This window comes from Gymnogyps californianus, chromosome 3 (assembly GCF_018139145.2).
Source record: "Gymnogyps californianus isolate 813 chromosome 3, ASM1813914v2, whole genome shotgun sequence".
NCBI lineage: Eukaryota > Metazoa > Chordata > Aves > Accipitriformes > Cathartidae > Gymnogyps > Gymnogyps californianus.
Genome location: NC_059473.1, coordinates 69,155,542 through 69,168,735, shown reverse-complemented (window position 1 = coordinate 69,168,735; position 13,194 = coordinate 69,155,542). Strand labels below are relative to the sequence as shown.

General features: G+C 43.2%; 1 protein-coding gene across 1 annotated transcript; it reads right to left on the bottom strand.

Annotated features, from left to right (window-relative positions):
* Window positions 1-820: 820 nt before the first annotated feature.
* On the bottom strand, window positions 821-10,511 carry HDDC2 (HD domain containing 2). The gene is made up of 6 exons (XM_050893927.1): window positions 10,301-10,511; window positions 9,524-9,645; window positions 8,462-8,564; window positions 5,995-6,063; window positions 2,194-2,332; window positions 821-959 (listed from the first exon to the last, which is right to left on the bottom strand). The coding sequence occupies exons 1-6, from the start codon at window positions 10,367-10,369 to the stop codon at window positions 865-867; spliced, it is 597 nt and encodes a 198-aa protein (XP_050749884.1). The 5' UTR covers window positions 10,370-10,511; the 3' UTR covers window positions 821-864.
* Between the last annotated feature and the right edge of the window lie 2,683 nt (window positions 10,512-13,194).

Sequence of the window (13,194 nt, the reverse complement as noted above, 5' to 3'; positions counted from 1 at the left end):
TAAAAACTGTCATTTACAGCAGAACCAGTACCAGCGTGTAACAGCCTGAACAAGGGACAGCCAGCTTTGCATGGGCGTACAGGCTTTTGCATTAGACTGCGCCAGCTCCAAAGGTCCGTCCCAACCTCAGCTACTCCGTGATTATCAATTACCTCTGCAAGAGGCTGTAAAATTGCCAGTCTGGGGTGAGGGGGAGGCAGGAATACTGGCCTTACGGAAATGTCAGCACCATTCCCCGATACAACACGTGAACAGTGGGAAAACTGTATGAAACAATAAACATATTGAGAAAATGTAATTAATGAGATGATTACCAGTTTTATCCACCATCACTTCTTAAGGCTTATGCACTCCAAAGAAATCTCATCTCTAAGTCTGGCTCTGTCAAGAGCTGCTAGAGAAATGTGCTCATTGGTCTCGCTTCTGTGTAGCACAGTGAACAGATATTAACCCATTTGATTTAGAAGGTACTTAAATCCGTACATACTTCGAAGTCACAGAACAAGACTACCTGTCCCAGTCAGTGCATTACATGAACAGATTAGATTGCAATCAGCTAGTTTTTAAACTTATCAATTTCCCCAGTGGAGAATCTATTTGTAACTGAGACTGCATCAATCAGAGGCTGATTAAAAAAAAAAAGAAAAAACCCAAACAAGCTATTTCTAAGTATTTGGTCCTTGACACAACCTCTGATCTGGGAGGTAACTATCCTACCTGCTCCTATCTAAGTGGTCCTGGGATTCTCAGCAGTGAATACACAGAAAAAAATCTCCTGGCAGAATTAGTGATGTTATAGGAGGAAAAATAATGCACAGAATATGAAACAAAGTATTTATTATAGCTACAGCTTTTAGGAGCACCTCAGGAATGTGGAGGAGATGTAGCAGCTATTTCTTTATTCCTTTCTGTGTTTATCAGAGATACAAGCTGGAGTATTTCTGGGTGAACAAACTTTCCTGCAAAACAAAAGAAAGGGGAAGTTAATTAAAACTGCTCTCATTTTTCTATGTGTGAAAGGTTGGCAGTGAAACGCTAGCAGTGATGTCGCTTTAGGCTCAGAATAAATGTCAAATTATTCTTTTCAGAAAGAGAGTACTCCCAGTTTAATCCAACTATGGAATAACTATAAGAGTAGTTACAGCCATTCTTCCCAAAAAACTTATAAAAATATTTTGTGCTCTATTAAGACACTTAAGAGCTCAAAAAGGGATGCACCTTGACCAAGATAATCCCATACCACGTATCCTGCTACAGGAACCCGCCCCAGTTACAGGTGCACTGAGGGTATATGCTGTATGCTCTACTGAGACACCAGCTCAGTTTAAGGTACTGAATTCTGGTAGGAGGGCAAAGATGTCAATTAGAAAATGAAGTATTCCAGCTTTATTGATGTTGTCCTTTTTTTTTTTTTTCCCTTCTTCCCTAATCAAATTATTGCATTTTTCAGAGAGCTTATTATTTCCCTGAGGAGTCACCAAGGTATAAATGAGATTTGTCAGGGACTGTGTCTGGTGATTGCTGGTTCTCTCCCCAAGTTTGTCTGTCCCTAGTTTTTCCCAGGACAGGAACACTTGGAGTCACAGTCCTCTTCTGGTGTTCAACTCCCTTGCTAAAATAATAAAGACTATTATTTTACCTATTTTTCCTTTCAACTATCAGTTTATTTTGGAAAGGATGAAAAGCAGTGGACAGAATAAAGAGTAATACAATCGCACCTAAAAGATTTCACTGAGCTGGTTCTCACATGTACCTTGGGCAGGTCACACAAGGCCACGTAGGGATAACAAAGTCTACTTCACTGGTTCATGAAACACTAACAAAGTAGGAACAAGCTGCTGTCAGAGCATCGGTGAAGACTGAAGCCTCCTTTATACCGCCTCTGATGTTACAGGGAGATCCTTAAACACATGCAAGTGTAATGAAAGCTGGGCCTCTCTCTACGTAAGCAGTGATGTAAAAGGAACTTGGCATAAATGAATTCAGGTTCAACACCTACAGATAAATATAAGGTATTTTCACACTGCAGTAAGATTCCCCAAAAATATTTAGGGTACTTGAGCAATGAGTAAAATAACTAGTTCTCACTTGCTCTGGATGTCTATCAGAAAAAAGGCAATTTGTATATTTCATTTCATTTACAAAGGGGGGGGGGGGGGGGAGGGGGGGCGGAAAAAAGCCCAAATGTCATACCAGCAGTTGAATTGTAAAAATCCTGCAGTCTGCCAGGTGTGTTTTCCAACTGTTCGTACTCAAATGCTTGCAGTATCATCTCACACTGATCCAACTGTTTTACAAACTTGGCTTCTGCAGTACACTGGTTTTCATATTCCTGAACAGATTTGCAGTTATAAGAAAAAAAATTTGTTGTTCTGAAACAGAGTATTAGAAGCTCTTTACATCTAGAATTTTCTTCGTTAGTACAAGCCACTCCATAAATATTCACGACAGTTATATCTTTCACTCTCTTTTTAAGACTGCTATTCAGCAAAACACTTGAAATAACTACGTGCCAAATTTCTATTAAATGCAATAGGACTTATGAACACAATTCTTTTGCATACTCTAACTCTAAACATACCAAGTGTTTCAGCTGAATCAGGGATGATATAGAGGCAACCCTACATGACATACAAGTTAAATAATAGGTTCTATTTAACAACATTTTATATATAAAGATCTTTTCAGGCCTGGCTAAGGCTATGAATTACCACAGTGTGTGCCTCTGCACTACCATTACCTATTTTTAAGACCTATTTTGCACTTTTCTCCACCACTTGCTGTTTTTATAAGGAGTTGTTCTTTACGTTTCTCCTGCCGCTCCTTAATCTCTTTGGTCTAATCTGTCTGAGCTGCTTATGTCTTTATGTCTCTCCTAGCAGATAGGGAGGGGAGTCGTTAAGGGGTTTCCTCCCCTTCAGACTAAGTCCTTTAATCTCTCGACTATCTTTTCCCTCTCTCCAGTCATCATCAGTATATATTTGTAAGTCATTCACATTTCTAGTCAACTTTAACAATTTTGCTGTCATTTGCTTCCAGCGATGGCAGCAGACGGGTTTGACATTTCATTTTCTCTTTTCTAAATCTATTTGATGTCTCATCAGCTGGTCTTCTCCTGACTTCCAAAACCAGCCACAGAAAAAGGCTTCTTTCTGTGCAGGTTACTATCACCTCGATACCCTTGGCAGGTCTGACCCCATGCATCATCAACACCACCAATGATCAGACCAGAGGCTTAAGCACACACTGGGCCCATCTGTGCTTTCAGACCCACACAAGCCATGACGCACAGCAGTTCTGCAGATGACAGCAGCACAAGTGCACGAAGAGTTTTTCCTACTGAACAAAGAACACAGCATCTCTTTCTGCATCTTAAGACGACAACTGTGGGTGTCATTCACAGTGGCAAGATCCTGGGTTGTAATGCCAGCACAGTGATGCTCAGATAAGTGTCATGGTCATTTCCTTGTCTGACATACTATTAGGAGCCTGTTTCTTCTTATGTTTATTGCTTTACCTTTGAAAGTCAGAAATCCAGATTTTGATAGCCATGATTGATGCATATATACTACTTTATTTGGATTTGAATGATGCTCTGAATTTTCAATTACATTTTGATGATCATTTTAGTAATCAATTTCATTTCAACATTTTTACCTTCCTTTCCTCCTTTCAATCTGAGCTTTGCCTTATCTTTAAGTTGTTTAAATACTGCTTCTTATTTTCTTAAATCTATTTAATTCTACTCTTTTTTTTTGGCCACCAAAGAGAACAAACTCTTGGCAGCATTACAAAGGAGAACTTCAGGAGAAGGAGAACTATGGCTGTTTGCTTATAAAGGTCCGTCCCACCTCCAGCAATTAATTGGGAGTATCAATCTGTTACCAAACTCTTTGTGCCATACAACCCACGATCTTATCATACCTCAGCTCACATTAACCTCAAGAAACATCAGCTATTATATGTGCAACTGTGCACAGTGCTGAAATAAACACTTACTGTTTCCTCCCCGCAGGTGTTTAAGAGCGCGAAGTAGCAGTCTACTTTGGAAAAACAGTAACCAGTCTCTCAAACACCACAGTCTGGCTTTTAAAAATGACTCCTGTACTTTTGCTCTTGAAAATAAAAAAGCAGGACAGAGCTGAAGTGTGCTGACTCATTTACTTTAATGTTTTTTCAAACGTATGCTGGATTAAGTTACAAATTGAAAATATATCGGAGGCAGCTTTCTGCTACCTTTCTCCCCCACACTACACTTGCAGAGTGTCCACCAATACAGTCCGAAGCAATAGTCCTCAAAGCTGAAAGCGAAAGAGGGGCAGAGATGAGGGCAGAGCAGTACAGGAAGGACTTGCTAAGAGTGTCAACAGATTTTGTTCCAGCCACTGTTCAGCTCTGGGCCATAACTTCCTTCACTCACAAAAAGAAATCAGAGGGAAATGCCTCTGGCTAACTAAGAGCAGAGTATCATACCAAGTCATCAGAGGCTTCTTATTTCCTGCCCTTTTTTTTTTTTCATGAAGCACCTAGTTATTCCACTTAAAATAAGACTAGAAGGACTACATGGGAACGTTAGATTTTTAGGTTACACTCGCTGCTACGTGGATTACACTCATACTGCTGCATTGGAGACTCAATGCCAATAAATTATCCTGAAGGTAGAAACACAGAACAAATGATCAAAAGTGTGCATATGTTAAATTATGGTTAATGAGAATGATAAAAAAAGCTAACATGCTGAAGAACTGCATACTGAACCAGCTCTTACACAATCAGAAGAGAAGACTGAGGCAAAGGAAAAAAATAGATGCAAAAAAAAAAAATAGTAGTCCTACAGGACTAATCTTATCTATCAAAAACTCCTGTTCCTCAATTATAACAGCTTCCCAAGGGAGAAGGAACCAGTGCTCACAAAACAAATGCACACACATTATTTCCCAGATCTGCTTATGCTGGTTTACCCCCTTTACCTTGAATTATAGCACTGAAAACCCATCCCCATTGCCAGTTTCACCACACAACTACAGCAAGAAAAAAACTCCAAACAAACAGGGTGCTGTAACAAAAGGCAGAAATTGGCTGCAAATATCTGGAATTTAAATACAGTACAAGTGGAAAAGTAAGAATATCAGCATAAAATACAGTTTCAGGTCACAGAGTCCAAGAAACATATAATGCTTTGTTTGCAACAACATGTGAACAAGAGATTGTGGATGCACTTGTCCTCATGCGACTGTATGCCAGGAGAAGATAAAGCACAGTAATTATAAACGTGAATTGTTTGGAAATAATCTAATCATCCCTAGTTTGCAAGTATAAAAGATCTTATCAATTAACAGCGTGAGTTCACATCAAAAAGTTAAATCACCTTCAAATACAGAAGATACTTTCCAATACAAACATTTAAGGTACCCAAGACCAGCCAGCAATCTGTGTAGTTTGTAGAAAAGCACTGTTCTGTGTCAGTACACCACATTTAAGTTTAAACCAGAAGTTACTACTAAATATTTCAGCCTAATGGGCTGTATAATAAAGAAACGGAACTCACATAAATTATTACTTGCATAAAAAGCAGAAAATACTCCACGGCATCATCAGCTCCCATTATTTTTTCCTGTATTAAAAGATAATGAGCTGCAAATGGCCAGATGTGAACAAAAGAGATAACGTAGTAAGAAGTCAGATTTATATCCAAGAAGGCTGGATGTAGAGGACAAACCCTTCCTTCAGTTGTACAAACCAAGCCCTGGACAGATTCATCTGGAACTTTGAGAGACCAAAGGCAGAAGCTGGTTATTTTACCAAAGTTTGGGGTTTCTGTTTGAAAAGGATTCCAAAGTGACCTTGACTCATACCATTAGCTTTATCTCCCAAGCAAATGAATCTACCTTGCTTGAGGTCAAAATAAGAGATGACACAGTTTCATACCTAAACAGGAAGAGGACAATGGGTCACCCTGAATTTTAGCAAAGTATTAAAAGAATGCAAACTTACCTCCCAGAGTTCACAGATTTCTTTTCTGAGGTCCTCTGACAGAAGCTGGGTCAGCTGTTGCATAGCTGCCTGAAAAAAAGAAGCCATTTCCATTTATCCATTTTTTGAGCAAGCACATTTCTATCATCTGTTTTGAAGAATTAACTACTTGTTACCAAGTTTGTAGAAACATATACTACACAGTATATTATTCTAAAGTGCATGTGTACATAAATCTGCCAAAGAAACAGTAGGACCACTCAGTGAAGAATCTTTTCTGGGAGCTACTTAAGTAAATTGTTAAAGAACTAGTGTAAAACACAAGAAAAACAACCTGAAAGTGCATCCAATATCTTCAAGAGTCCAAAAAGAAGCCCAGAGCAAAACAGGCAAGTCAAATGCCAGGGAACTGCCATCAATTACCAGCTCTGCCTTCCAGATTTAACTAGTGGAGGCAACATTGGAACTTAATAGGTTATTGGTGCAGTTCATAAAAGCAGCTTCAAAATACTAACTCCTAGTGTTGACAAGCAACTGTCCCCTCCCAAACACTCAACTAGCATATTTCCACTAGCAAGGCTGAGAACAACTACTGACTGTCAGGCAGCCAACACAACATAAGCCTTTAAAAATCTCCAATTTTGAAAAACAGAGAAAAAAAAAATCCATTTAATACCTTGCAGCAATAAAACAGTGCTCCCAGACTGAGATACCATTTGTTCAACAACAAAAATCTTGGTACAAGGTTTAACGCAGTATCAAACTGATGGTATAACCAGTAAGCAGAAATTGTTCTGCATGCTCTTCGTGCTCTCCCAGCTGATCAGTCTCATCTCAGTGCTATTTCTACTATTTTCCTAGTAACACTAAGGGCTGCTTCCGAAACAATCAACATCACAGGCAAGACAAAAGGGTTTGTGCCATGATTGTTTTCCACTTCAAATACAGGGTATAGTTTCACAATATGGCTGAACTGAATCAGCTGCTCCCCACCACTTAAGCATCAAGGTCTCATTCCTTCCCACCTCCTTCCAGCTCTAGAGCTCATCACATTTCAAGGTTAGCACGCGAAAATTACTTACCTGGCAAAAAAAACCCAAAAAACCAAACAACCCCAAAGAAAAAACTCAAAACTTTTTTTTTTTTTAAAATCAAGTTCTTTTTCTGCTGCCTTAGCCTTGGTGAAATTAGCTGATTAAACTTCCTGCACAAGCAGCAAACTTCAGAACCAGCTCAACATCAGCTGTAAAGGGAAAAAAAGGAGAACTCTGCAACAGAAGCAGCATATTGACAATCCAGCTCAAGCCACCTCATGAAACCATTACTCTTGGTGTATTTTTACAACAAAGTATTTCAGAGTCAGCCTAAACATTTAATGCTTGACGCTCCTCCTTCCCACAAAGTCAACAGCAAAGTCCTCACTGAGTGAAATGGGAGCAGAAGGAGCTGCAAATACTTCAGAAAACTTCTTAAACATACTTCAGCATCAAAATATCTTTTTCATTGCCTAAATACAAATGAGAATTCCCTCTAGGCAAAGTTGAAGCCGATCCTCTGTGACAAAACAACCTTTGGAGGCTTCCAGGAAAGAGGTTTTTTTTGTTTAGTGTAAGAACACAGTAGAAAGTACATTGAAAAAAAAGAAATACCAAAATTGCAGTCAGTAAAGATAGTACTTCAAGAACACTGAATACCCCTTTGATCTTTAATTTCCACTTTCTTAGCAAAGAGCTTACTCCTAGAGTTAGTCACAGCCCCCCCAACCCCAAGTTTTAAACAAACAAGCATAAAAGTGGGTGGGGGAGAATGTTTTTTGTAAAAAACTGCAACTTTTTTTTTTTTTTTTTTTTTTTTTTTTTTTACACTCTTTGAAGAGCTAATTGTAGCCTCTAAAGAATTTCTGAGGCATCACGTTGCCCTCTAGCTGTGGATGGAGGAGTGGTTTACATTTTCTTCAAATAATGTAGCAAACCAGAAATGACAAACCAACAGTTTGGATATGTACAAGGCCAAAAATAAAATAACTCTAGGCACACTGCACTCAAAAGACTCATGACCTGTGCACCTGTGTCTGGAGCCCTGAGCAAATGGTTTAAATAAAGTCTCTGTCACAACCACACAATCTGGCACCACACAAATGATCCACCACAAACCGTCACCCACCCTTCTCAGTGCACCTACTCCCCGCTCCCCACCTCTTGGTAAGGCTGGTCAACATGACTAATTCAGGATACCAAAAATCCAGCTAGTTCAAGAATAAATGGCCAACATGAAGGTTACTTCAAAGGTTCTCCTTCCATAACTTTGTTCTTGGTGATGTTACATGTACAAAAATCCCAATGAGTTGAAAACTTTGGTTGTTCATGGCATACTTGTCTAATGCCAATGACAGTATTATGTTGCTTAGAGGGTGCCCCTTCACTACCACCAGAACATTAAAAACGTGCAGAACGCTTCGCAGATGTGGCTTCACGCCTTATGTCCATACCTCTTCTCTCCTGTGTTTCTCCTCTTTTGAGATATTATCTGCAGGAGCAATATCTCCAACAATGCATTCAGCCATATCATGAACCAAAGCTAATCGTATGCATCTGACAAGAAGCAAAGACAGAATAATTAGTTTTTCAGCATTTTAAGTTATATCTTGTTATTCATAAAGCTAAGAGGCTGGATAATTTATCCCCTTCATATATTTTACAAGGGGTTTTTGTTTTTTAATTTTATATAACATTTTTCACTTCCTTGCTAAGGAAAGTAGTTTCCACCTAGACACGATTTTAATTCCTGATTTCTAGCTGCTGCTGCTTGTATATGTAGATTCAAGTATAAATTCAGTTTGTACAAGAGCACAGCATTCAAAAATAATGTACTTAGCTTTTGTATGCTTGGCTTTTGGAGATTTTGTGATGACTAACTACATTACACACTTCACATTAGTGCTGCGACAGGTAGAAGGTAATCTGATTGGAGTCATCCCAAATTCAGTATATAATCTGACACTCACAGCTCTGCAGCTATGTCAATCTGCAGCAGAACACTCAAAAAAGCCTTCACTATTTTCATCAGCTCCTGAAGGGACAAAGCAAGCATGATTCCATACTAGACTTGACAACTCATTCAACACTGATGATGCTTTCTCTTCTACGCTATATCATTTCTGAGGCTCCATACTGCTGAGTGCTAACTAAGTCTGACAACTTCTACACAGTGTATGGCTTTGCCTTTGCTTTCTGTTGCTTCAAACTGTGTTTTAACTGAGTGTCTTCAGATCACTTACTTATGGCCTGAGAGAAGGCCAGCTCAGAGCCTCCGCATTAACAAATTGCCTCAGCACGTGGAATTTAGCAATAAAAGTCTTTAGCCTCTTTCAGCTCCCCAGGTAAACAGCATCCTGTCCAAAGGATGGAGGGAAAAGAAGAGGGGAAAGGATTTCAAACTCCTTCAGTGTGTTTTAAAAGCTCTTCCTCAGGACAACAGCTATTTTAAACATTTTGGTTGCAGCTCTCCCACGACATTAACAGATGGTCATGATAACCAGAGGCAGTCTCACCTGTCCTTGTTGAGGCTTTTGTCTTCGGTCACCAAAGCCATCATCGCCATCCTGTACATATGATCAGATACGCTCTCTGGCTTCGCCACCTTCCTGTACACCCATCCCGTCCGTGGTACTCTCTGGGTGACGAGTGTCACAGCAATGCAAATGTTAAACCCTTAGGTTTTGAAGGACCTCACTTCAGAGACGGCAGTAGAAATATTGCCCCACCGTGACCTCCATGCTCCGGTGAGTTTTGATGCTTCCGGGAAACAACTGCCCCAACGACCGGGCTCCCCCGAGGCTGTGACGGGATGCCCTTGCATTGCTATTCACAGGCAAGGAAAACGCGCTACCAGCAGCGCCAGCGCTACCAGCAGCACTACCAGCAGCAGCAGGCGCTCTCCTCAGCCTCACGGTGCTCGCGTCGAAGCGCCGGGCCACCCCTCCCCTCCCCGCGGCCGGCGCCCACGTTTCCCCGCGGCAGCCCCAGCACTAGGGCCGGCCGTCTCCGCTCCGCAGGCGCCGCGGCGGGCCGCCAGTCACGCCCCGGAGGCCCCGGCTCTCCATCGGCCGCCCCACTGCCAGGCCCGGCGGCCGGGCCGGGCGCCACCAACCGCGACCCCGCTCCGGTTATTGCTGGGGAAACCCGCCCGAGGGCCCCGGCGCCGGCCCGCGGAAAGGCCGCGGGCAGACAGCCCCCCAGCCACCGCGGCCGCTCGGGCCCACAGCGGGTCCGCCGCCCCGCCGAGGCGGGCCTTTCCCCCGCGCCGCTCCCGCGGCCCCTGCCCTCACCTTGAGCTGCCCCAGCAGCCGCAGGAAGTGCAGCAGGCCGCCGCCGCCGCCGCTCGCCCCCGCCGCCATCCACCGCCCGGCAGCCACTGCCTCCGCCCGCTCCTCTTCCTCCTCCTCCTGCTGCCGGCCCGTGCGGCGGGCGGCGGCTCTGGGCGGCGCCGGGGGAACGGAAAGGAGCGGCTGGCCGGGCGCTGCGCTCCCCGCCCCGCCGCCGGCGGTGGGGTAACGCGTCTTCAGCTGAGGGCCTCCTGGCGTAGCGGGGGAAAAGGGTGTCCGGGGCGGGGGAAAGGGTGTCCGGGGGGGGGGGGTGGGTGCCGGGTGTATGGCGGAACCGTATGCCCAACGCTCTGACTCCCCAGGGGTCAATTAACCACAAGCAGCGCTTTAATAATAAGGAGTCAGACTGCGATTGCAACCAGAAAAGCAGCAAGAGAAGGCAGGCTGCTCACGGGCAGGACCGCTGTGGTGAGGGGAAGGGGAGGTGGGTGGTGTGCCCTCTCCTGGGGTGCAGAAGGGAGGAGGAGAAGTCCCTGGTGTGAGGAAGCGGAAGGCAGTCGCGCAGGCAGGAATAGCTCGTGCTTTAGTCAAAACTGGTCACACCAGTGACCTTTAGCATATTTTAAAAAACCCAACAGCGGTAAATAGTGCGAACTCATGTAATTATTCAGAGAAGAGAGGGTAGTTATCGGAGTTGCTGCCCTCAGTTTTAAATTATTTTGGGGACTCCTGGAGTCTGGCTACAGGCACTTCTGTCATTTTTACAAGTTGAATAAATAACACACTGAATTACTTTACAATCAGTGGATTTTCAAAATACGTTGCATTTCTTTGCTATTTTTATATTTGTCCCGGTTTTGGCTGGGATAGAGTTAATTCTCTTCTTAGTAGCTGGTACAGTGCTGGGTTTTGGATTTAGTGTGAGACTGATGTTGATAACACGCTGGTGTTTTAGTTGTTGCTAAGTAGCGCTTATCTTAAGTCAAGGACTTTTCAGTTTCCCATGCTCTGCCAGCAAGCAGGTGTGCAAGAAGCTGGGAGGGAGCATAGCCGGGGCAGCTGACCCGAACTAGCCAAAGGGGTATTCCATACCATGGAACGTCATGCCTAGTATATAAACAGGGGGGAGCTGGCCAGGAGGGGGGATTGCTGCTCAGGCATCGGTCAGCGGGTGGTGAGCAATTGCATTGTACATCACTGGGTTTTTTTTTCCTTTTTTTCCCCTCTTTTTTTTGTTGTTATATTCCTTTTAATTACTCTTAGTAGTAGTATTATTATATTTCATTATTATTATTGTTAGTATTATATTTTACTTTAGTTATTAAACTGTTCTTATCACAACCCATGAGTTTTACCTTCTTTCCCAATTCTCCTCCCCATCCCACTGGGGGGGGGGGGGGGGAGTGAGTGAGCGGCTGCGTGGTGCTTAGTTGCTGGCTGGGGTTAAACCACGACAATATTGCCAATTGAAATAGCAGATAACAGTTTTAAATGTGGCAATGAAATGCTCTGTTTTCAGAAAAGAACATCTGCAGTTTGCCAGATATCAACAGATGGCAGAGTATTTTTATTTTTGCTCATGTGTATACTTAAACACACTCCCACATTGATAATAAAGCCCAGACAACATTTTGGTGACCATTTTAAGGCTATCTTCCCACAATAAACAAGAATCATAGACCAGGAAAGTCATCAGCTTTACATCTGTGCACAATCATAAACAGGTTGGTTGGAAAGGACCTCTGGGTGTTGCATAGTCCAGCCTCCCCGATGAAAGTAAATCACATCTGTTGCAGTTTTGTCTTGACAGCTCTTGAAACCATCCGAAATAAAAATGTCATAGTTTGTCCAGATTAACTACCTTCCAAGTAAATAATTTGTTTCATAATGTCCTCTTTGGGCCTCCTGAGCCACTTCTGCCCATGGTTTCCTGTCGTATTGCCTACCGCTACCAAGGAGAGTTTAGCTCTGTCGTATTTGTAAACCCCCTTCAAGTAGTTGTAGGCTGCTGTTATATGACCCCTTACGCTCTTCAACAGGCAATACAGGCCCAGGATCCCTCAGCCTCTCCTTCAAGGTGATGTGGTTTAGATCCCAGTCATCTTGGTAGCCTTCACTGGAGATACCCCATCTCGATCTGGGGAAGCAGCAGACTGGGCCCTGTGTCCAGCAAGGGCCTCACTGACACCAGGCAGAGGAGGACAGTGACCTTCCTCAGTCTATTGGCTGTACTGCTTCTAACGTAGGCTACTGTGTGATTTGCCCTCTTTGGGATGAGAGCACACTGTTTGCTCATACTGGACTTGGCTTTCACATAACCCCAGGTCATTTTCGGCAAAGCTGATAGCCACCCTGTTTCTTCCCAGCCGGTACCAATGGAAGGGCTTATTCTGCCTTAGGTGCAGGGCTGAGCGTTTCTCCTTGTTTGTGTTTCTCCTTGTTGAACGTGTTAAGGCTTCTGTCAGCCCAGTCCTTAAGCTTCTCAAAGTCCCTCAGAACTGAAGGTCTACCATTTGGTGTGTCAACCACCCCCCCTAACTTAGTGTTATCTTAAAATACGCTGAGGGTGCATCCCCTCCCATGGTCCAGGTTTTTGATGAAGACAATGAACTATAAGGGCCCTAGTATCAACCCCTAGAGTACTCAACTTGTTACGGGCCTTCAGGCAGATTGCCAAGCCACCAGTTGCCACCCACTGAGCCCATCAGCCTAGGCAGTTTTCAATGCATCTAACAGCCAGCTTGTTCATGCCGTATTTCCTCAGTTTGTGAGTGAAAGTGCTGTGAGAAATTATTTCAAAAGCTGTACTGAAGTCAAGATCTATTGTGTCCACTGCTCCCTCCTGATCCATGTAGCCAGCCGTTTCATCATAGGATGCGATCAGGCTGGCCAAGTGT